General features: G+C 38.2%; 1 protein-coding gene across 7 annotated transcripts in view; it reads right to left on the bottom strand.

Annotated features, from left to right (window-relative positions):
• Positions 1 to 16,389: 16,389 nt before the first annotated feature.
• CCAR1 (cell division cycle and apoptosis regulator 1) overlaps positions 16,390 to 23,958 on the bottom strand; it is a 29,229-nt gene continuing 21,660 nt past the window's right edge. For 5 of the 7 annotated variants that reach the window (XM_075505350.1, XM_075505349.1, XM_075505352.1 and 2 more), the window contains 9 exons: positions 23,588 to 23,821; positions 23,138 to 23,249; positions 22,840 to 22,881; positions 21,344 to 21,426; positions 20,123 to 20,269; positions 19,591 to 19,711; positions 18,803 to 18,988; positions 18,221 to 18,426; positions 16,390 to 16,854 (listed from right to left, as the gene is read on the bottom strand). In XM_075505350.1, coding sequence (XP_075361465.1) covers positions 16,795 to 16,854; positions 18,221 to 18,426; positions 18,803 to 18,988; positions 19,591 to 19,711; positions 20,123 to 20,269; positions 21,344 to 21,426; positions 22,840 to 22,881; positions 23,138 to 23,249; positions 23,588 to 23,821 — 1,191 coding nt within the window. In that variant the 3' untranslated portion in view covers positions 16,390 to 16,794. The remainder of the gene's footprint in view (positions 16,855 to 18,220; positions 18,427 to 18,802; positions 18,989 to 19,590; positions 19,712 to 20,122; positions 20,270 to 21,343; positions 21,427 to 22,839; positions 22,882 to 23,137; positions 23,250 to 23,587; positions 23,822 to 23,958) is intronic. The other 2 variants (XM_075505353.1, XM_075505354.1) reach the window with 2 other exon arrangements.

Here is a 23,958-nt window from a genome sequence, read left to right as displayed (position 1 = left end):
AAATACCAAACCAAAAACAAACAAAAAAACAGTTTAGAAATTAAAAGCAGCATCTTTACCACCACAAGAGGTGTCAGAGAAGTTGTTTGGACACTGCAGATGAAACAGCACTAGTTTGGATTTGAGGACCTTAGCCCACAGTTCCCAAACCTTTCTCCATGGCTTTGGCACTATTAAACACCCTCTCCATGTTTCCGTTCATCTAAATTTCAGCCAAAAGGAAGCGATAGCAGACAAACAGAGCAACTGAGCACCTCCACTGTATTACAGAAGACTCAGTAAATATCTTTTCAAAAGCTAGTTTAGCAGAACCCTTACTGTGAAGATACTGGGTTGTTGGATCTCACAGACCGACATGAAACCTCCAGTGGAAATTACAGAGATGTGCAGGTACCTGCGGGATGTTGAAAATGTAGGAGAACAATTTCAAGGGTAAAAGTAAATTATGCAGTCCATGAAGTACCTAAGCAAGTGATCTGAATGACAGGCCAGCTTTGCTGCAGTATTTTCTTGGGAACAAGCAAAATATTTCATAATTTCAATGGAGTTTTCAACCTTTGAAACTCAGCATATAGCTGGCCATAGACCACAAAAGAGAAATCCAGTATCTGGGAAAAAAAAATTGCTACAAGACAAAAAATAAAGCTCGCTCTTCCTTTTTTTTTTTTTAGAAAAGCAGAATAAAGTTTACAGAGGTTCAGTTTATTTCAGTTTTTAAAATAACCAGTGTTTCAGCTTTCAACACAGACTGAGTTTGCTAAACAAACAGCAGCTGCAGTTGTTTCATTGCCCAGAAATCTTTCTGCTTCAGTACAAATCAGGCTGCTTACAGAGAAGCTGTGCACCGCCAGTGGACGGAACATGGATTGCTGCTGATGCATCAGTATAAGATAAAGCATACTAGGAAAAAAATAAATTGTTTCACATCATATATTAATTTTTCCCAAGGGCTTCACTGTATTCTCACCAGTGAGAGCAGTTTGTTGGGTTTTGTATATTGAGCTTTCTGTTTGTTAGCAGCTTGATAGCACTGTGTGAGTCACATTAATGGTACAAACTACTAGCATCTCTTTACTTCAGTTCTCCCAGGAGTGTTTTTATAAAACATAGTAAGGAATTGGCAGAGTGGCTCTGGATGTATGTTGTTTTAGAAATGTAGATACCTACATTTCTCTAACCTGATGTTTAAAAAAACCCAAAATAGATAGCAAGAAAAAACTTGTGCAAGTACCACAGCAATTTTATCAGGTTAAAGAAAACCATGCTGCCATCAGCCTCAGCTTCTCTGTGCACATCATGCTTCATTATGCAAATGTTTAGCTCATGGACTGTCTAATCAAAAGATCACTAAAGCTCTTTAAGTATGAAACAAGAAGCAAAGTTGTCTGAATAAAGCCACTCACCTCTTTCTGCTGATACTTCTAATCAATTTTTATTTGGTATTGAATGAAAGCAAGCCTTTTAACAGGGTCCCTCAGTATTGAGGAGGCTCATATTACTCACACAGCAACAAAGGCCAAGAGCATCCTGGGCTGTATTAACAGGAGCAGAGCCAGTAGATCAAAGAAAATTATTATTATCAGCCTCTACTTGGTGCTTCTTAAATCACATCTGGCATACTAAGTCTAGTTTTGGGCCCCCAACATAGAAAAGACATCTATAAATAGGGGCGAATTCAGCAGAGGGCCACCAAGATGGTCAGGGCTGGAACACTTGCCCTGTGAGCCAAGGCTGAGAGAATGGGTCTTGTTGAACCTGGAGAAGAAATAGCTTTGGGGGGACCTGACAGCAGCCCATTGAGAAGATGGAGCCAGGCTCTGCACAGCAGTGTGTGGTGGAAGGATGAAAGACAACAGGTATCAGTTGGAACAGGAGAGGTTCAGACTGGCTATAAGAAAAACCTTTTTATCTTTAAGGACAGAGCAGCAGTGGAGCAGGTTTCCCAGAGAGGTTGTGTAGTCTCCAGTCCTGGGGAGTTTCCAAGATGTGACTGGATAAAGCCCTGAGCAACCTGGTCTGACCGCATAGCTGACCCTGCTTTGAGTAGGAGGTAGAATAGGCTCCCAGGAATAAAACAGTAGTCCAGTCATCTGGTTTACTTGGACGCTGGTACCTGTGCCTCCCACAGCCATTCTCACCCCCCACTTCGATCACCCTGCTTTCCGTAACCCAATGCAATGGCACTTTTGACCTCCAGTAGCTGTGAAGTTTTCTTGGGTTACACCAAGTTAAAGAAAAAAGGTTACACTTACATCATGCTGTTAATGAGGCCATGCAAAACAGTGTCCATATGGTAAAACTATTGGTTTTCTCTTCAACCTTCAAATAAATAGCTACTGTTTTTGTAACGTTTTTTTCATAACTGAACTCCATCTGTATGGACTCATTGTTAGAGCTGGTGCTCTCCACAGTGATGGAGAAGACATGTCCTAAAGCGAAATGGCAGTATAGAAAAGCTAAAACTAGTCTTGAAATTAAGTCTCTGATTTTGAAACTGTATCAATGACCGTAGTGGAAGCACTACTAATTAATGTAATTTATTTCATTAACTACATGATATTAACAAAAACTGTTGTATTTTCTGACGGAGACAGAGGAAAAAAACAGCACTGTTCAAATTACCCTCATCCCAAAAGAACATTGAGGCAGTTAAGATCTGCTGTTCAGGATTCAAGGTGCAAGAATTCAAAAGACTGAGGATAGCACAGCTTAGCCTGTTTTCTTGAATTTTGTTTTATCGCTCAAAAGACAGAAGCAAGAGCTTATTCTGCTGAAAATCTTTAGCACTGAGAAATACACAATACATATCAAGTTCTTCACAACTAATCTTGTTAGAGGTTATTTTTAGAAAAATTCAGAGTAAATTAAACTGAATGGAGCTTATTATAAGAAAATTATACACTCCTGTTCAGTGGTACTTGTTAAACAGTGTGACTAGAGACTACTTGCTGAGACAGTGAAAACATTTGCACACACAAATGCTATTGCAGATTACACCTTTCAGGTAATTCAATCTGAGCAGATCTGGTAAATGCATCAGGATTTTGAAGAACATTACAGTACCTTGTACCTTGCTGTTGTGAGTTCAATCAGTAGTTCAAATATAGCATTTGGGTTTAGTGCAATACATATTCAACTGAGAAAAGGCTTTTATAATACAGGATTAATACCTTAGTAAGAATTTGATATGGAAATGCATGAGACATGCAGGGGTATAATCTCATCTGAAGTCAGTGGTAAAGGCTGAATGCCAGCTAAAATTAAGTGCTAAACGTTATGAAATAATGCAAGGTTTACATAGCCACTACACAGAGAGAATTAAATTAGTAAGCAAATAATAGCAAGGTGATAAAAAGTTGTCCTTTGAGGAGCACAAATGTTTTCTTCCTTTTTTCCTCCTGAAAATATATCGACAGACTCACCACTGGAACAACTATGATAACCAGGAAAACCCAATTACAACAGAATATGCAAGTTAGTAAGTTCTGAATCAGATACCTTACTGAAAATAACTTTAAAAGTAATGTTTGAGAATAAAACAGTTAAAAACTCAATTAAACTGTTCTTCATGTTCTGGCAGCCTATACACAGCAATGCAAAATAAAGTACCATTTTAGGTCATCCACTCTTTTCAGGCCTGAAGAAAATAAAAAGGAACAGAACTCGAAATAATCCTAAACAGTCCAATACAAAGTATGACCACATACTGTGAGTTACACTTCACAGAAGCCAGCACCATTGAAGTACAAAATTATTCTCCTTTGACTTGCAAACCTACATCCCTGTTTGTGAGGCAGGATGAAAGACACTGGAAGAAAGGAACTCCAAAAGAAAGGAATCCCATGAAGCACATCCCCAGCCTCTTGCTGAGCTGCCATCCTCATTAAGATTGTGTGTTCCTGTGCGTAACTACAGAGTGCCTGACAAACGACATCCACTCCAGAGTCATGACCTTTTGTAGGCAAAACAGGAATCAGCTATTCACAAGGCCATAATGTGATCTGTAGCTCCATTAGGCACGCAGCAGAACGATGCTGATACTGACATTAATTGCTGTGAACAAATTTAATGAAAATAAAAGCTTGCCGGGTCCATTTCGGAAAATAATTAGTCTCTCATTTTAAGCAAGGTCGAGAATTGCTAGGAAGTAGAGAATACTGAAGTACGCAGTTATAGATGGACTCCAGGTGTACCGGTTCCACAGGTGGCACTTCAAAACTGTTGCTGAAAGCTAGCACAAACATGCAGAGAAGCTCAGCATGTGAGGACCTCCACAGCGAGGCGGCCAGTGCCTGCAGAGCCACGTGTCAGCACTGCAGAGGTCACTAAATAAGTTACACTTGGGAGTCATCACACAGGAACAAATATAGTTCCCCAAAACTGCCCCCTGCCCCGAAGGTAATTACAGCCCATAAATACAATGGAAGTTTTACTCCTTACTCAAGCGGTTGCTGAATCTTTTTCAGGAGATTCAATTCCACCCCTCTCCTATCACAGGGATTCTGTCTGAATATCAAATTAGCATTAACACCCCCCCAAACTAAGAAGCTTCAGAGACCATCTCTGCCCATTTTTTAGCTCCTTTTCTGAGTGCTTCTCTGGGAGAGACTCACACAGGGGAAAGAATTGAGGAGCTAGACCTATCAGATGACTCCATCAAATGCACAAACAACAAGAACACAAAACAATTCCTTGTCTGATCTCATTCCAGTTCGGTCAATACCTCCAGCAAAAACGGATACAACTTAACACTTCACAGAAAAGTGTACTGTCCTTTCAATGTCAGTCTTCAATAGGATATTTTCCAAGTGAGATAAATTTGCAGCTTGCAGTTAAAGGCTCAGCAGAGCCCAACGAGCAGACCTCTCATTAAGAGACGTGATCAACACATTACGTGACCACAGAAAAGTCAGTGTCTGCATGCCAATCCCAGCCTCAGCCTAACTGGAAAGTGCAGGGCTTTCTTAGCTTTCCTTCTGAATAATTTGTAGCCCTGCAACAAAGATGCTGAACCGGCAGCAAATTCAGCCTCTAAAGGCTAAGGAAAAATGTTTCGATTTTCTGTTGTTCGCTTCTGCCCGATAGGAACCACAAAAAGGGAGTCAGGCAGTTCAGGCACATGGAAAATGCTGCTGTCAAGAGAGAAGGCAGGCTGGGACAGCAGAAACGAGGTCGTTACGACCAAGGACAACAAGCAAGCAGCTACTGAGATGCGTTCTCCTGGACTATCACCCCAGTTTCTCTCTTCAAAGGCTCTGGAGGTCAGTGCTGTCAAATTGAGTGTTTCCAATTGTATCTAATCTCAGTTGAGAGCCCCCTACTCCTCTTCCAGCACCTGCCCTGCCTGCATCCCCCGTGGCTGTACAGGAAAGGTGGGAGGGAGCAGTTTGCTCCTCGTTTGGCGAACAATTGACTGAACAACTCAGCTAAGCACAGGAGATGGTCCAACAGAGAGATGTTAGCATTTCGACAGAGACTGCTCAGTTATCAGATCAAGAGGAAATTTTTTTTTAAACTAGCCCCTACTTCACCCTCTGAGGGAGATTTGAATTGCCGTGATTTTCCCTTCTTCTTCCCCTCCATCCCCCAAGGAGGAGAATATAACAGCTCCTACCCAGTCCTGGGTGTACCATGCAAACCAGAGCTGGGATCCCCATCAGAAGGGAAGAGAAAGACATTTTGGGTTTTACCTGGGAATAAATACAGCAGGACAGTTTGTGATTCTTTATAAGCTTTTGGGACTGGATTTTCCCTTTATTTGATTAATCTTCCGGTGGCTGACATCAGTCAAGGTGTAGGCTATTCCTTAAAGTCAGAATGTCCAGCTCCCCAGTATGTTTCTGTAAAACAAACCTAATTTGAACTGCTGGGATAAAGAGTAACACAAAGATCTGTGGGACCACAGTGTCTTCTGATGATGAGCAACAGCCAGGAAAGCTCCTTGAGATACAGCAGTGAGGAGGACTTCTGAGTGCCGATGGCTTTAAAACCAGCATGCAACAGGGACTGGAGTATGCCAAGACCCTAGTATAATTATTCACTGAAATGTGACTTGGCAAAAATTAGTGCTGCAGTGCTGCATGCCCATTGCTTCTCACTTATTGTCCAGCAAACAAGTGGTTGTGGATTAAAAAGGAAAAAACTCATGCCCTGAAAACTCAGTCTCAACACTTTTCACGTACCATGGCCAATGATAAAGATACTGTAGGCCAAGTGATTTCCATCACTGACAACTGGTGGCCCCAGATATCTGAAAATTCACCAAACACTGCTGGAGTTTGCAGACACTGCTATTGCTACACGCTGCAGGAAATGTTTCCTAAGAACCACTTAGGACATTGCTTGGTTCCCAACATCCCAGCCTTTAGTCACGAAGCGTGAGAAACCAAAGTGGCTTGAATTCCACATTAATTGCAAACAATAACATGAGAGCAGGTGGATTAAAAAAAGCAGTCAAATCTCTATGTAAAATAAAGACAGCAAATGTGATACCGATAGCTTCATTTTTAAATATTGTCAATTCCTTTAAAAAACAAAACCCAAGAAACCTTTGTCCCTTGCATTTTAATTGTCTAACTTGTCACTTGCTTTTCTAGAGCAAAATATATATAAGGAATGGGAGAAAAGTCTTCCAGAGCAGAAAATGGTCATTATGATGACTGAGGGAAGAGAAGGCACAGAATACATCAATTTTAAACAGAAAAATACCTAAATAAAGACACTCAAATTGCAAATTTGTTTCAGTTAAGCTTCCAGAAATGGAAGTAAAACCATGAAAACGTCACTTCAACATCAGTTATCTGAAAAAGTGAAACTCACAAAGAGAAGCTTCTTCAAAGGCATTTGATTAAAGAAACTGTGAGAGAACTCTAACTTGTTAGAAACCCCTTTGGGTGTTACTGCAGTAAGAGACAAGATGATAGGGGAAATTATCTAATTCATTTACCAAAGTAATTTACATTTGGATTCAACCAGCCATGCTATGCATCAGAAAAGAAGTTACTGGGAAGCAAGGAGGTAAAAAACAAAGGAGTTAAGGACTCTAAATCATCCCCAGGAGATTGGCAAGTAACATATCAATATTCACCGGTGATATAAAACTTAACTGTAGTAAGAGAGAACCGTTCCCAACATACCTAGAGGTATTACTGCTTTTTAGATGGACACCAGTAAGTAAAACACCATTTTTCCTTATAACACCTCACTTAGATTAATAAATAGTTTAAGAGGTCAGCAGGCTATTTGTGATCAGGGAAGATGAACTCGCGCTGGAGCAGATGCTACTGGAGTTTAGTAAAGTTGCCAGAGTGCCCGAGAAATGAGACTGCATGAAGAGATCAATTTTCTAGTCAGAAAATGGGGCTGCAACAGGGAGTGGCTATTCTCTACAAATTATTGGGAAGAAGGGTAAATACCAGGAAAAAAAAATATCTATGTGATTTAAGCTAAAGCCAGTGTTAAGAGAAGCATAAAGATGTTGAGCTGGCCAAGGACAACACAGGCTAGACATCAGAAATTTTCATGTTAAAAATTTTGAAACAGAACATTAAGAATTCCTCAAGTCTTCCAAAAGTTGCCAAATTTCTGGCTTCAAGAAAGAGTTCAAAACTGCACTTTTACTCAAAGAACTGCTAGTTAGCTTCCACAAAAAAGTTCTGTGATCTAATTATTTATTTGTGATCTAATTTATTATTATTATTTGTGATCTTATTATTATTACCTGCCTGAGGTAAAATGCACTACTAACTTAAAATATAATTAATCCCTGGACAGAGAGGATTACAGAGCTACACTCAGGGAAAAATAACAATAAACCTCTGAAATAATGACAGCTATGAAAATCCCTACTAACCTCTGGAAATCCAACTGAAAAGGGATTTGTTTGCACTTCACCAAGTACCTAGTAGTTACTACAGGGTTGAACAGCTGTAAGTCTTCACTTCAGCATCTTCTACTTTGTCTTTGTTAGCAGCATTCCTGGTTTGGCTGCTAGTGCTTCTGATCCTTTAGTTTTGGGAAAGTTAAAGCACAAGTGGTTCACATCAAAACGTTAAAGCAGACATCTAAGCTGACACGAAGCAAAGCCTACACTGCTCACTTATCACTTACCTGCGTTATGCTCGGTAATTAGAACTTGGTATCTCCTATAATCACCTTCAACAGAGAGCAATCCTAATTAACCATGTCAAAACCACACAGAAAATTGCAAGAACTACAGAAATGCCACGGTATTGTCTCCTCCCACTAAAGGTCGGTGAGAAAAGAGCAGCCTTCCAGGATGCTCCGCAGGATGAACCAACACAAGCCCCACAGGAATAAGGGTAAAACACACTCAAGGATTAATGACCCCAGCATACCGAAGTCTGCCCCCCCTCCAGGAATTGCAAACACTAAAGGGATTTACTGACCAAAACCAATGCCTCAAGTGAAAACTGGAGCTGTGAGGCAGCAATGAATACCAGGAGCAGAAATTTAATCTGCTCTGCTTGTGAACCACAATTATCATGCCGGCTGGTGCATTCTGCAATCACTAACATTTCAGAGGACTTTTCGTGGCAGCCTTGTGTTAAGAGCACTCGATAATCCAGCAGCTGTACTTTTATGTATAGACTAAGCCCTTGATTGCAGCCTGGCCTCATGAGACTGCAGAGGTCACTAGCATAACTAATTGAATATGAACTAATTGCAGGTAGCAAACAGAAATTATGGCTAAATACCCACCAGTATGATCTAGTTAAAAATACTCAAAAAATTTCCCTTGAGGTTGTTTTGTCATTGTTGTTACTTCTGCCAGATCTGATAGCATGTTCTCTGTGTATCCCATGAAAGTTAATAAATTCAGTTTCAATGATGGAGGGAAACAAGACAGTGCTGCAATATGTCATCTTCTGCAAAATTGTCATCTTCCAAATTTTTAATGTGAATAATTACATATTTAAGGTAGCAACCTTAATGTGTCTGAGCCTGATTTCTTTTTGGATCTTCCATCAATTTCACTTTTATGCATTTTTAGAAAAGATTTAACAGATCACTTCATAGGGGTTTGGAGTTTTTTTTTGGTAAACATTTCCAGAGGAATTAAGACTAAAAGCAGCTGCTGACTTCAGAGCATCATGTCTGCATTAGGTAGCAAAGTGCCTTCCCTCCCAGGCAGCCATCACCCCACCCACAGTGCTGTGTGCCCTCCACCTTTACCTTCTCCGGTGGCAGCACGTTCTGTAGCTCTTTCTCAGAGAAATTTTTGTGCTGAGTCAATCCATAACATCCATCCCCAGCATTTCTTTCTATGCATCATCCTTTGTCTAAAAACATTCATGACGAGTGAAACTAATTTAGTCTTCCACTGGTTATGAATGCACCTTCCAGTTCATTGCAGTATCAGTCTCTGGACACATTATATCCAGTCACCTCCTCCAGGAAACAACATTGCCGGCAACAAAACACTGGAACCAACCAGCACACCTGCTTCCTCTCACATTTTTCCTAAATATCGAGTGCCCACATTTACATTGCAATGACTCCCCGGGTCATCACTGACTTGACTTCAAACCAGACTACCAGCAGCTGAAACCCAGTTTGTCCCAGTCTGTACTGACAGGGAGGCTGTGCCTCTAGAGAAAGCTGTGGTGGTGATGCCCTGCTTGCTCCCTGCTTTTCCGCCAGCCCAGTTGCAGGATTTTTGCCTGCCAGGATTTACACTGACACTGCTGCTCACAAAATGCCACAGGCAGAAGTTACCTGCCATGAGAGAGTGGTTGGTACTTCCAGCTAATAAAGCTTCTGATGGCAGCTCAGGCTTCCCTGCTTGAATTAACCAGCAGCTCTACAAAACAGAGAAGATCTCACCATTGGGATCACACAGGCAGGCAGCAAAGGAGATAAGAAATAGTCAAGATGAAAGCAAATAAATTCAGCGGCACTGGAGGGCTCCAGCACTGGCTGTGTGCTGCTGCCACTGTGGTCAGCCTTGCCCCAGCTCTCCCCTCCCATCCCTGCTGCTGCAGGATAGGGCATTCTCCCTCCAGAAAATCCCACTCTGGGCTGGAGGAACCTGCCTCTATTTTGCACTAAAATTTCACAGATACTCCCTCCCCACCCCACCCTCAGGTCTTCCTCCCCCAGATCAGGGCGCTTGCCCTGTCTCAGATTACGCTTTCATGAAGTGGCAGAGCAGGCAGGGGAGGCACCGGTGCAAACGCGGACAGGCCACGCTTTAGCACAGCTCCGCGTTTTTACATGTTACTCGTGCAGTTTGTTCTGCTGTGCAAAGCTACAGAGTGCATCTTCTCATTTACTGTAGAAAATCCTTGTCAGACAAGATAAGGCCACTGCTCGCTTCGGAACCTGGTGCTCACAGAGCGATTTTGTGTCCAATTCAGTGTGTTCTTTAGGGAATTTGCATAGGTTCTTAAATTGCAGGTTGCATTTGAATAATCTTTTTTCAAACTGTCTTCATTGATAAAAAGACCTGAAGTGGATGCATTTTCCTTTCCTTTAAACTTTAAGCATGAAGGAGGTATCAGAATGAATTCACTGCTCAGAATATCTGCACAGCCATGTCTTACTAATTGTACATATTCTGAGCCCCTGCTACCCAAAGGTCATGCTATACAACTTCTGCTTTTGTCCATGGATCACAATTATTGTACATTGTATTACCCCCACAAGTCCCCTTTTGTGCTGTCCATCATTACATGCCCATACCACAAGACTGAAAATGCTGACTGCACATTCCTTGCAAGCATACTACTGGACCCCATGGGTAATCAGAGGATTTATAGATGTGCTGCCACCCATATGTGTCTCAGTACTAAAGGTAATCTATTTTTCCTCTCCTCAGTATAATGAAAAGATACCCCCACCCCCCCTCAAAAAAGAGGTCATTAGCTTGATTTCAGGAAAGACATGAAGGCAGAAAATCACGTTCAATATTGGTAAGCAGCTAATCCTCATTTTCATGTTTAGTCACATTTTACATAGCTTCCTTGTATCAGAGGAGATACTGACAAGTATAAGCTTTTCTCTGTAAACAAACGTTTTAAGAATACTCTCAAGTTGCATTTGGAAACCCTTCCCCAAGATTTTACAACTTGTAACGTGAATATTCTTAATAGTTACATTTAATGTCATGTACTTAATAGAAGTACTTAATTTGCTTGAATAGTACTTTGATAAAACAAGGCATCAGGAGACAAGCTGAAAAGGAAAGTGTCTTACGGGAAACCTAGACTAATTCTCGTGAAACAGATGAGTCTTTCCAGATGTTTAAGAGAACTTCCAAAATTCTCTCGTTTCTTATTAGAGCAATGCTGAAAATTTAACAACCCATCTCCCCAAGCTGCGTGTGCATTAGAGTGAAAATTGCCTATTTCTCATTTAACTTTTCCTCTGCACACATGCAATGGACTGTTTTACAGTAAATTAGGTTGGTCTGCAAGACAAGTGTTTTTTGAGACCAGCATTGCAAGGTACTTTTATCTCTGTTCATTTCTATGACGTGACATGTGGCAGCAATTTCTGCTTTTTTATATGCAGATCTGCTGGCTACCATCCAGCCCTTTTAAAAAGGGACCAAAAATGAAGGCTGCTGTTCTCCAGCTGTTTCTGCCCCTTGCATGACAGAACAGGAATGTAACCAGATGACTCTGTGTCAGGAAGACCAAAAAGAATTAAGCAATACAAGGAAAAAAAACCAACTCACACTCAAACAAATCCTTCTCTATACCACTAAAAAGGTTGCAAGCAAGTAATAAAGCAAATTAGTACTCTAAAAATATTTGCTGAAATGCAGAGTGGGGAGAGTTCAGGCCAGGATTCTCGGCAGTGTTCCTCCTCTCCATTCTTCCCCTCTACCCAGTTGTTCATTCGCAATGAAATACGAACAATGATTTGGTCAACTGGATCCTTTGACTTGTGCCCCTCACTAGACTGAGGGAAAATAATATAAGAATCAATTTCCCATCAAAACATGTGGGTTTGGGAATCTGTCGTCTTGGCTGAAATCCAGCTCAAGTACTTTCTCTGAATTTTCAGAGCGCCCTCACAGGACTGTCATTACCTACTTGTTCCAAAAGATCACTATAGAACAGTCCGGTATCTGCTATAGTGGAAGATCCTACAGCATATGAAAGAAGGGACTTTTAGAGGCATCACATGGACCATATCACTTGCCTCCCAAGAAATGAAATGTTCAGACCTCACCACACTGGGAAATTGCTTGCCTATGGGAAGTTCACATGAACACGCCTTGACACTGCTGACCAAGTTATTAGCAAGAATAAAAGCTAGCTACACAAGCTCCTTCCTCAGCCTGGGGGAGCTATGGAAGGGAAGACTACTAGTTCTACATAGAAAGACATCACTGCACAATTTCAACCAACAAAGTATTTCAACATGCACCTGTGGCTTAACATGCTCTGTAAATGGTCCGAGTAAAGTACTGCAGGAACTAGAGAAAAACTCTAGTAGTTTAACCTCATAACCCAGCACCAAAAAAACATATTGCAGCATGCAACGAACAAACCTACTCAGCACCGCTATTCTGCTGTCATTTTAGAGAGAAGAATTGGACTAGATAGAACAGCTTGCGGGATTACTGAATCACACCTGAAAAGATACTAGTTCTTACATGTACTGTAGGGTACTCGACCTGAATCCTCAAACAAGTTAGAATCCACTCGTTAAAGAAAACAACAATTTAAAAAACAGCACAATACAAGAAATCAAAAGCAGCATACAACTGCAGTGTCATGTTTTCAATACCATTTCAGGTATTGGATATCTAGAAATTCAAAAGCAATGTTCCTAGCCACAGTTAAAACACTACAAAACATGACTTCAGGCAGTATTTGGTGTGTTCTAAAACTCTAAATTTATACTCTCTATCACGGTGCCATGGATTACATAGTGGATGAATTAAAAAAAAATTATTTTTGCTTCAAAGTAATGCATTTTGTTATTAGAGCTTTTTACTGTAACTACTTTCACGCGATACATCTAATGAGACTCAGTATGCAGAAACATAAAAATTTGGTGGGAAAACACTGGCAGTTTTGATAGCTTAGTAGAGGTATTCATTATTTATGCCATTTTTATTGTTGCACTACATGGAGATACACAAGTCTGAGTTCAATTTCTACTTGAACCACTTCTGCTTTCTGGAAAATATTAGCCTAAGTGTACTGACTGTGCTATCTACACGTTTTGCAATCTATTGCTGGCCATAAGGCTCAATCACCCAAAATGAATTATTTTGTATTTTAAAATAAAAACTGCACTGAACAAATGCATTCAAGGTAAGAACCTGACCTGGGTACACAAAGATTACAGAAACGCAAGAGAAAAAACATGTTTTGTGCACATTCCTGATAAAATTATTAGTGAAAGTTAACTGTGTCACATAAGTCCAAACAGATACTCACACAGCACATTACTCAGCAGAAAGATGGACTGAAAGCCATTCATCTCTCTCAAAGCAGTTACACATTGAAAAAATGTTATGTTAAAGGACTAGGCTTCATAATGTTAGATTCTGAAACAACTCAGTTCTAAATGCTGGATCTGTGGAAACCCACAGGCACCAGACAGAGAATTCCAACTTCTCCATTGTACACTTCAGGGCGCCCCAGGCTGAGCCAGAGGACACCGGATATATCAAGCAACAACCGGGAACTGATTCTGCAGCAGTGCCCAGGCGCTACAGGCACAACCATCAAGCACTGGGTGAGTCAAGAAAACATTACGTGTCTTCATCGTGGTAGAACATGCAGCAGTGCTGGAAGCAGCTTCATTATCCCACATGCAATCCTGAACACTTCAGAAAACTTTGGCAAAAATTCACTATTGGTCTATTTGCCACTTGTTGCTATGTAGCACTGAAACTATATACTTCTGCCCTTTCATTACCAGAGCAAAAGCAAAGGGGCCTCAGGAAGGCATACTTTATTCTACACCATTTTGCATGCAGATGTATCACATGGAACTTTCTTCCTAGCCTTACTCACAGATATCCACTAGTCTGAATATCACTTTGTAAGGGTTTAACTCATTAATTTCCCCATACTAAACAAAATACAAAAGGGGAAGGAAATAATCTATAAACTGAGATCAGATTCCATTTACTGGCCTGCTGTAGCAGTGCTTTCTCTACAGAACAAGGCAGTCTGAGATTTACTACTTTCCATAGAGCATCTATGATGATTTTAAAACTGCAAACAAATTGGACATTGAGGCATCAGAGTAAGACCTGGCTTAGGCTGACTTTTACCAGCCTTTCACCAGCACCTGATATGTAATGAAAGACTTAGAAGTGGAAAGCCCATGAGGTGGGAAGCGTGGACATGAAATGGAAAAACATTTTTCATAAATTAAAACTGACAGAAGATTGCTTCTCCAAACTTCTATTACTGATACTCTATTCAGTTTTCTTAAGAATTATTTATATTTCTGGGAATATTACCAAGAAGCTTTAGCTAACAACCAATATTGATACTGTGTATATACAGAACCTTGTGCTGTTTGGTAAAGCAACTTAAACTGTCTGTAGAGGTGTCTGTTCTTCCTCAGATTAGTTGTGCTCCAGGAGATTGGTCAAGCTCTGTGAAGGCTGTAAAACTTTTCCTTGGTTTTTTTTTCCTTTATTCTTTACCCTTTTAATTTCCTTTCCAACATAAATGCAGACTGTACATAGTATTTGAAACACTATTACATCAAAGCAATATAAAGAAAGATTACACTCATTCTAACAAATATTTTTTTTCTTAAATACTGTAAAAATCTGTATCACTCTAGCAACTATCTCACAGGGCCACTCACTGAAACACAAGATGAGCCCTGCTTGTTGCGACAACTGCTTTCAGCTCAGCAGTTTAAGATAAAAACACCCCAGCAAAATATTTCAACAGATGCTTCAGTGTGCCTAAAAAGATATTATCTTGAATTCTAGAATTATTTTCTTGTATGTTCACATGTACTGCTGAAAATTCATGAACAAAGTATTTCAAACGCAAACCTTTCAAGTCCATTTAAATAAACGGTGGTCAACGTCAAAAATGAAACATGCTGTCAATTTGTACAAAGGTAAAGGTGAAAAATATAATTTGATTACAAAAGAATTTAACACCATCTGTACACCACAGGTAACGCTTTTCATAAGATTAATTTATCACCATCCTCATTCAATCATTCTAATGAGATGTTATCTCTTAATTAATAAAGCATGCATTTTCTGGGTACTTATATGCAATAATTAGTGTTTTTATAGTACTTCCTACTTTAGTGTGAACAGTTAAGATATTATACAGTGACTCAACTGAGACAGATGAATGAGGGGGAAGCTTATGCATGTTATTTTAATGAAAAGGTATTTTACTTGTTTAGCTCCAAAAGAGCCAAGAAAGGTAAGTGATAAACGCACCAGCTTAGACTCTTTTGAACATAAATTCAGGCATTTTAATGTGTATCTCAGTAAAGCTACATGAGTTTCCATGTAGGTTATTCATACATATTATGGCACTTGAACTCTTCTAACAGGTATTTAGTTACCTAGGACACCTAGGCTAAAAAAAGAAAAGGTCTGCTAAAATTAACCATTTCTGTAAGAAAACACTTCTGTCCCAACCTTCAAACCCCTTAATTTTCCTGGAAGTTGCACCAAAATACAATTGTTTATATTTCACATTATTTGAATAAGTTGCCTTTGACAATGATGTCACGTTAACTTTGCAGTTTAGATCTCTAGTGATTTGTGAACACAAAGGAAGGCAATCTTACCCACTTTCAACAAACCAAGTTGTGTCCTGCTCCTTAGTAGTTATAACATGGAGTCCTGATACTTGCGCATCCATTCTTTTGTTGGACTAAAGTCTTTGAAGTAATTGCACATATTAAGAAAGAAGTCCAAATTTAATTAAAGGCTGCTTACAATGGTAGCTTTTTCTCCATGTAAGGCATTATTCTGACATCTACTGGCCTGGTATCCAACCATACTTTTTAATACACTGCATTTGTTATTAAAAAGGAGCTTATATATTAATCCAAAGATAAGAACAATTAAAGGAACACAAGTGACATACATTTAAAACAGGCCCATGTATTTTCATATACATCTCGCAACCCTACCAGTATTTTGGTAGGTTTCTATTGCTTTCTTAACTCATCTGAACTACTGTATATTATGAGGCTTTAATACAAGCAGCTTTGGAGGATAAAGTTACATTTGGAAGGGAAAAGAAAGTTGTGACAAGTAAAAAAAACAAACAAAAAACAAACAAAAAAACCAAAACCACAAAAAAATCCAAGAAAAAAATCCAAGAAGCTTTTTTTTTTAAAAAAAATCTTTACTTGCAAAATTAAGCAGCATGCTATTTTGTGATTTATATTTGAATTTTAAAATACTAATTAGACCAAAATAAAAATAAAAACCTAAAAATGGCAATTCTATAAATAATGAAAATTTTGATTTCACTAGACCTTAATGAAAAACATTTGGTAATTAAATACTTGCTACTGTTCATTACGTTGATGAACTTTATTAGGGTTAAAACTATAACAAAGTTCATCCTAAAACATTTTGCAATGCAAAATTATTTTCACTCGAGGAGTGTCTCAAATTGAATGCTAAGAATTACAAGCAATCTTCAGAAGCAGACACTCACATTCATAAAACTTTATACATCTTTTGGAACTAAGATATTTATACTACTAAAATCAAACATGCATCACTTCCCATACATTCTGGTATCATGATTTATATTACATTATGTAACACCATTCCTCTAAACAGCAGCAGTTTTATCATACGTTTGCTCCATTTTCTTTGGATTTCTGATCTTTATCTTCATTCTTCACAATATCCTTTAAAAGAAAAAAGGGAGAGGATAACTTGAATTCTAGAAGTGGTATTTCTCATGTGAACTGTAAAGCAGCATGAGGCAAAGATAGTGTTTGGTGTCAACTTTAAATACTATGTGAACTGATATTTTACTCAGTTTAGTTATAACCAATTCATATTTCTAGTATCTTCCTGTAAAATTGAGGGGGCAGAAATTAAATGTGACCTAAACACTTCTGAAGAGAAGCACAAAAAACATCCCAGAAGCCTCACTTCATACTTGCTTTACAGTCTAAAGGTTTGGTTGTTGTTTGTTTTTTTTGTTTGGCGCTTTTTTTTTTAAAAGAGCAAGTGAAAACACTTTTTGCAAAATCCATTAAATTAGGATAATAATTTACCATAGAAGTTCTAACATGAAATACTCATATTGGTCAAAGCCATCTGAAAACATTAGGCTTAGAAGACATTTTCATCTCAAAAATACCAGACAGAATGAGCAAGGCTATTTAACTGCACTAAGAGCACGGCAAAAGAGGGTTATGCAGTGCCTTCAGCTGCTGGTTCTGGTGGACTAGCAGGTCTACAACATGTAGTGAAGCACAGGACAGTGTAACGATACTGATGACAGATGGCTGCAAGGTACTGCCAGTTTAATAAGCTACAGTGACTTATATGATGCATCACTTGTATCCTACAAGGGAGAAAAAAGGTTCTAACATTTGTCAAGTTTTCTAGGGGTTTTTTTGTGTGTGTGAGATGTGGTTTTGTTTTGTTTTTAGAGCTTTTGTAGATGCTATATTGTCTTTGCAAAATAAATGTAGACAGAAGTAGAAGCAAGGCTCCCTCATAGGACCAGTTTGCCACTCAGTAGCCTTCATAACCTACTTCTATTCAGTCTTACTTAACAGGCCCCTACAGCATTCCTAGGGAAAATGCAAGAATCTTTCTGTACAGGGATAGAAATGCTCTGGAGCATTATGCGGTTTGCTTAAAACTAATTTTACTGAAATACCCCCACATAAATTGAAATACTTAAGTTCTGCCTTGAAAAATTAATCTTAACTGGTCAAACGGAAGAGCAGATTTAGACTGTTGGGGATGGACAAGATCAGGACAGGAAAACATTAAGATGGTTTGAGATTTACATTAATACTTATACATTTTAAAAAACATTTGAGTCAAGAACATGTGTTTCAAGCTTATAAAAAATACATTTGTTATCTTCAAATAATCAGTATTGCATTGAGCATCTTATACATATATATGCTAAGATACTACTGCCCTGAATTAATGTGAAAATTCTTTTTTATTCTGAAGATTTTGTTCTGATAATTTAATCTACAGGAAGCCTCCATACGATAACAAAAAATGGAATGAAACAATTCTAACCTGTTTAAGAACACTCTGTATTTCATCCATAACAGTAGCTAGATTTTTGATTGTCTTATTCAGCTGACCCTCAAATTGCAAATTTTTATCATCCGAGATCTTCAAATTTTCTTGCAGTTGGCCAAGGTCCTTTTTCACTTCTTTGAGCTCCGTAGATAGACTTTTGTTAGAATTCTCCAGTTGTAGTATGGTCTTTTCATCCTCATCTTAAGGGGGGGAAAAAAAAAAGTCACTTCCAGTGCTGTGTACTTTGCATCTTAATATTCCATTTACATGCCAACACCATAACTACTAATTTTTAAAGAATATTAAAAACTGCATTGCATTACCATTTGATAATACTAAATTCTGACTACATTTGGAAGTCTTACATTCAACCTGAATAAAAAAGATAAAAGCATTTCAGCATAGTGACAATAGTACTCAACAATAGTTGGTTTGCAAGTTCAAAGTGCTTGGGAAACAGAAAATAAGTTTATGGTAAGCAAATAGCTAAGAAATATTACTCAAATTGGTTTATCTACTTAAAAAGTCTTAGCATCTTGCATCCATTTAAGTACCACCTTCAAAGTAATGTCCCACCTGTTTTTTCTTCTAGTAACTGAAGCTTTTGTTCTATCTCTGCCCGCACTCTTTCACTCTTCTCCAGCTTCTGTAAAAGACTCCCAACATCCACTATAGCTCCATTGTACACAATGAGGCCAACATTTTCTTCTATGGCTTTTGATTCTTGCTTTATAGTAGGTGATGGTAACAGTAATCTGTTTCCTGTATTAGATTGAGTAGCATTAAGAAATAATCATTCTGTCTTTTTTCAGTTCTAGGGACCAACCTCAAAAAACTTCTTAAAAGAATAAATTCCTAAAATAATAAATACAGATTCAAGTTTGCTGGTCTATCCCTCACATTTCTCTCCTCCTTCCTTACTCCAATTCCCCCCTGCCCCCCCCCTCCCCCCCAAAGAAGCATGCTCTTTCATGACATTCTTCTATGCCTCCTTTCTGCAGTAATTTGTCTTCAAAAATCAGGCTCTGTTCTACTACCTACAGCACTGATCCTCCTGACTGCAAAACTGCTGTGAATGAGAAATGTTGTTCATCAATATTCAACATTAGCCTCTGTCCTCCTTCCTGTTCCAAGATATTAAGATTTATCCTATAGATACACAAGATGTGTTGGAAGCCAGAAATACTGTAACTTATGAACTGCTAAAGATTTACTTTTCCAAACTGGCAGGTTTCCTGCAGACCTGAATTAGGTGCTGCAAGAAAGCAAGTATCTCAGAACTCTCATTATCATTTGCACAGAAACAACTCCCTGGAATTTTGTGGCATAAAAAACCCCAAAACCAAAAAAAAAACCAACACCACCTAACATATCTTCCTGTAGCTCTTCAGACTCTTCTTGATTTTCTTCATCTTTAGAAGTATCTGTTAGTCTTCTGTAAAAGCAAGATTCTCTAAGCACTACTTTATTAAGTAGCTTCTTGACCTAAACACAGCCATGGAAAGAAATACGGTGTTACTTAATATACAGACATTATATTACCTAAACAAGAATGTTTTAACTTGGAAAACTTAGAGAAATTGCACAGCTTTCTGAACTTTAACATACTGGGGCTTAAAATGAAAACAAGCTAGGGGGAAAAAAAAAAAAAAAAAAGATACAATTTTGAGACAAAAGCTACATACACAATATGGGCATATTAAGAGCTGCAAACTTCACCTTTTCATTCCAAGACAATTTACAAAAGATTAAACTAGTATTTCATTGTAAATATGAAGTGGCTACATAAAAATCCGGTATCCAGTATGTAAGCAACAGCCTTTAGAAGCTAAACATTCCTCCCACTTACAGCATTCCTGTAATATTTTCAAAGAGATTTCTATTACTATACAAAACCTGAGCACGTGACAGGTGTAGTCCAAGAGTGTACAGTATCTCTTCCATGTCCTTCTCCAGAAGATATCCACAATGACTTTGATCAAAATAAACAAAAGCCATCAGAAGATCCCTATTAAGAGTTACCATCTGCGTCTTGTCTTTCTCCTACAGAAAATTCATTATGGGATCATTAGGAAGTTAAAATATTATTTTCCCCACCATCTACTAAAAACATGTAAACGTTTTAGTTAACAAAAGTCTTCCTCTGTTCACTTTATTGTTACTTTCAGTTGAGTGATTAATATAACTAGCATTTACCTACTGAGCTCAAATATAATATAAGCAAGCTATTCAGGACAAGTAATCTTTCAAATATTTAAAATAATTACAGCACAATGGACAGTAACACCTGGTAGACACACTTTCCTTTTGTTCATGCCAATATAAAAAAATTTGAAGAATTAATCTAATTAAACAAGTAACAGTAAACATCCCTTCTCCTCCCAATCATATATTTGACTGAACAGCTGTTTTCTAAGTGAAATCCCCATAAACATGTAATGGATGAGCATCCAGCTCTCACAACTACAGCACTTCTGCAGACTGTGATTTCTCATTATGCCTATTCCGACATTTCCTATTTTTCCTTGAAGAAAAAAAATAAAGAGAATCAGAAACTTGTTATATTCTTGCATTTATAAAGTTTAAGCGTAACAAATCAAACTTATGCTGTTCCTTAATCTGAACTGTGGAGGCAAGCTATTGGCCTCATGACATGAAAAGCATCCATTTTCCTGCAGGGAGATGTAAAAACATCACATAATGATTCCAAGCTTCACAACTGAAAAGCCGGTTTATCAATCAAGCTAAACTTCTGTTTTTCTTACGTACAAATACAGCAGTTGAAAATAATGGATAAAATAATGACATCTGCTGCCTCTTATGTGCATATACAGCATTAGTCCTGACATCTTTCAGAAAGATCAGTATCTCATATAAGAAAGTTTTTCCAACAGCTTTCACCCAATGAACTTTAAAATGTAAGTGAAAGTAGGTTGTAAGCACCTTACCCAAAGCTGTCACATGTTCCCTAACTTCTATACACACTTAATGTTTCAGTCCAGAAGTGCTGAAGGAATCAAGGAGTGCAAATAGGTCTTATAATAAAAATAAAGTTAAGCTCTAATTAGGACACCTCTAACAAGGTTATATGTAGTTGTTAAGAAAGGTGTTAATTACTTTATCTTTAGACGACCTCTCTTTACAATGCCTATTTCCCTCTCTTCTATCCTCCCGTTTGTTCATTTCCTCTTCATCCCGGTCTGTAAAACAGAAAGAAAATTCAACATACCCAGAGCAAATGATTTTCTAACCATTATCTCAAAATACAAGTCTTCACTGCAAAAATTCACATAAACCCCCAAATATCTGAAATTAATATATTTCCCTGAAAAATAAAAAAACAAATGGCATTTAAGTGAGTCCTGTTAAATTTTTATTTTTCTCTGGTCTTAATGTAAGCCACTTGTCATTTTTTTCCCCCCTGTGTGTTTCACACACACAGGATAGAAGAGCTGAAACAAATGCTAACTAGGCCAAAATGAGTTCTGCCAACATCACCAGCTATTTAAGTGGTGTGCAGAAAATTACCACAATTCTCCCTAATGAGGCTTGGCAGAGTCTGCATTCAGCTATGGTTATTCCTATTAGGACAAAATCAGTACTATTTACTCTCAAATATTTTATATCATAAAAAAACATATCAACTATATAATTAAAAGCATGTGTTTATACTCATGTCTGAGTGCGGTATTATTGATCCTCTGATTTAGATTCTCCAAGAAGTTACAGATCACATCGGTTATTAGGTGTGAATTACTAACTGCAGGTTTTTTGTTTAAAGGTATACAGTACAGTAAAACTAAATCTAAAAATCAAGAGAGAAAGAGGAATATGACAACTGCAGGGACAGATTATGGCATGCAGCTCTGTACCTTATGTGCAAGTCTTTGGTCAGAGAATCACGTGCCAAGTTCAGCTTTAAGCTCACCTTTCATGTGAGGACAACTTTGGAAAAAACTATGTATCACAACACTTGTCTAATTTTGCCAACACGTTTCTGAGAACCAATAGCTTTCTCCTCACCTCCATGGCATGTTGGATTGTTCTCAGCAACTCTGACTGGGAATGGCACAAGGACAGATTATGGGAAGTAGCAGCACTTGTACAGAACAGAGAAGCCCAGGGCACCCTCACAGCCAGATTATTAAGCAAATAAGAGTTATTTTGGAAACCACAGATTAGCACCAATTTTTTAAGGCTGGTGCAGTACTCTGCCAAAAATACAACTGAAAAAGCTGGTTCGAAAATGCTAGGACTGCAATATCCAAGCAGTTCAAACCCATATCTCTAGCAAAAACTCTCCACAAAAGGTCAAAAACCCCAAAGCACAAACCAGAAAGCATACACTATCTGTCTTACACCTTTCTGAATCTCCGAGCAGGAAAAGAAGGCTACTGCTGCTCCCTGGAGACAGGAAAATTCCCCAGCCCCTTCCCCCATTTCTTCAGGCAAACACAACTCCACCCAAACAGAAATCAGCTCCTCATAACATCATGTAAAGAGCAGCCCATACTACATTCTGGCCTAATAAACACAGGATGACATTTCAGAACTGAGGAATAGGAAGTTAGGCACTTAAGTGGCTTGGTTTTTCAGAGGTGCTGAATACTCACATCTCCTACTGACTTCAATGGGAGTTGCGAGTGGTCTGCATTCTGAAAAAAATAAAACCACTTCTATATGCATGCCTTACTTTGAGTACCACAGCTAGTTTATATTAACTATGTTCATACAATGCCTAGCACAAAGGCACTTACATTTTAAGCAGATCTGGTCAGAATTACTAAAATAAAATCAATCTAATAATGCAATTTTAAATTGTCTAGTTCCAGTGCATTCTCCAGCTTGAAATATTCAGTGGCAACAAAAAAAAAAGTTTCTGAAAGCCACAAAATTCCTAATTCAAGATACCTTCATCTTCGTCTTCAGCATCTTCTGCCTCCATCGGATCATATTCTTCTTGGTTATTATCATCTTCAGTTTCTTCTTCATCTTTAGAATCATCTTTCCTTTTATCTTCCCTCTGTAACAAAAGTTCCTAAAAATTTATCCAGTCAGAACTAAAAAACAGGAAAATAAAAACCTCACTACCATTCATTCAAAATTTGCATATGTTTGTATTCAGTCACCTAAAAAAATACAAATGTATGTGATATAGCTGAATGCTAAAATACCCCAATACACATGTAAAACTTTTAAATTACTGAATATGATTGAAGTATATTTAAATAGATCAATGAGTCAAATCAATTAACTAACACTACAAGACCTGAGTTTTCAGAAGAATAAAGTAGAATTAAAATAGAAACAGTTTAATATTGATCCAGACAGGATAGTACTTCATGTGAGCTAGCTGCAGACCTTCTTCTCGTCTCTATCTTCTTTTTTGTCTTTATCATCTCCAGATTTTCTCCTCTTAGGTTTTGGATCATCTGTTTCATCATCTTTTTCTTCTTTTTTTTCTTTCCTCTCATCTTTTTTGCTTTTTTTGTCTTTTTTGTCCTCCCTCTCTGGGAGAGAAATCAGTGCTTTGTAAATTCTGACACCAAAATCTCTCTGAAGCATTTCATTGAAGAGTTCTGCAAACAATGATACCTGCACACAAAAAAGAATGAAAAGCGAACTAACAAAAAGTTTTAAAATATATATTAAAAATTTGTACACTTATGATTACATAGCTATGAGGCGCTATCTTACCAACTTTGACCATGTCAGAATTTTATGTAGTGTCA

The sequence above is a fragment of the Mycteria americana genome, chromosome 6, assembly GCF_035582795.1.
Source record: "Mycteria americana isolate JAX WOST 10 ecotype Jacksonville Zoo and Gardens chromosome 6, USCA_MyAme_1.0, whole genome shotgun sequence".
Taxonomy (NCBI): domain Eukaryota; kingdom Metazoa; phylum Chordata; class Aves; order Ciconiiformes; family Ciconiidae; genus Mycteria; species Mycteria americana.
This window is presented reverse-complemented; position numbering and strand designations above follow the sequence as displayed.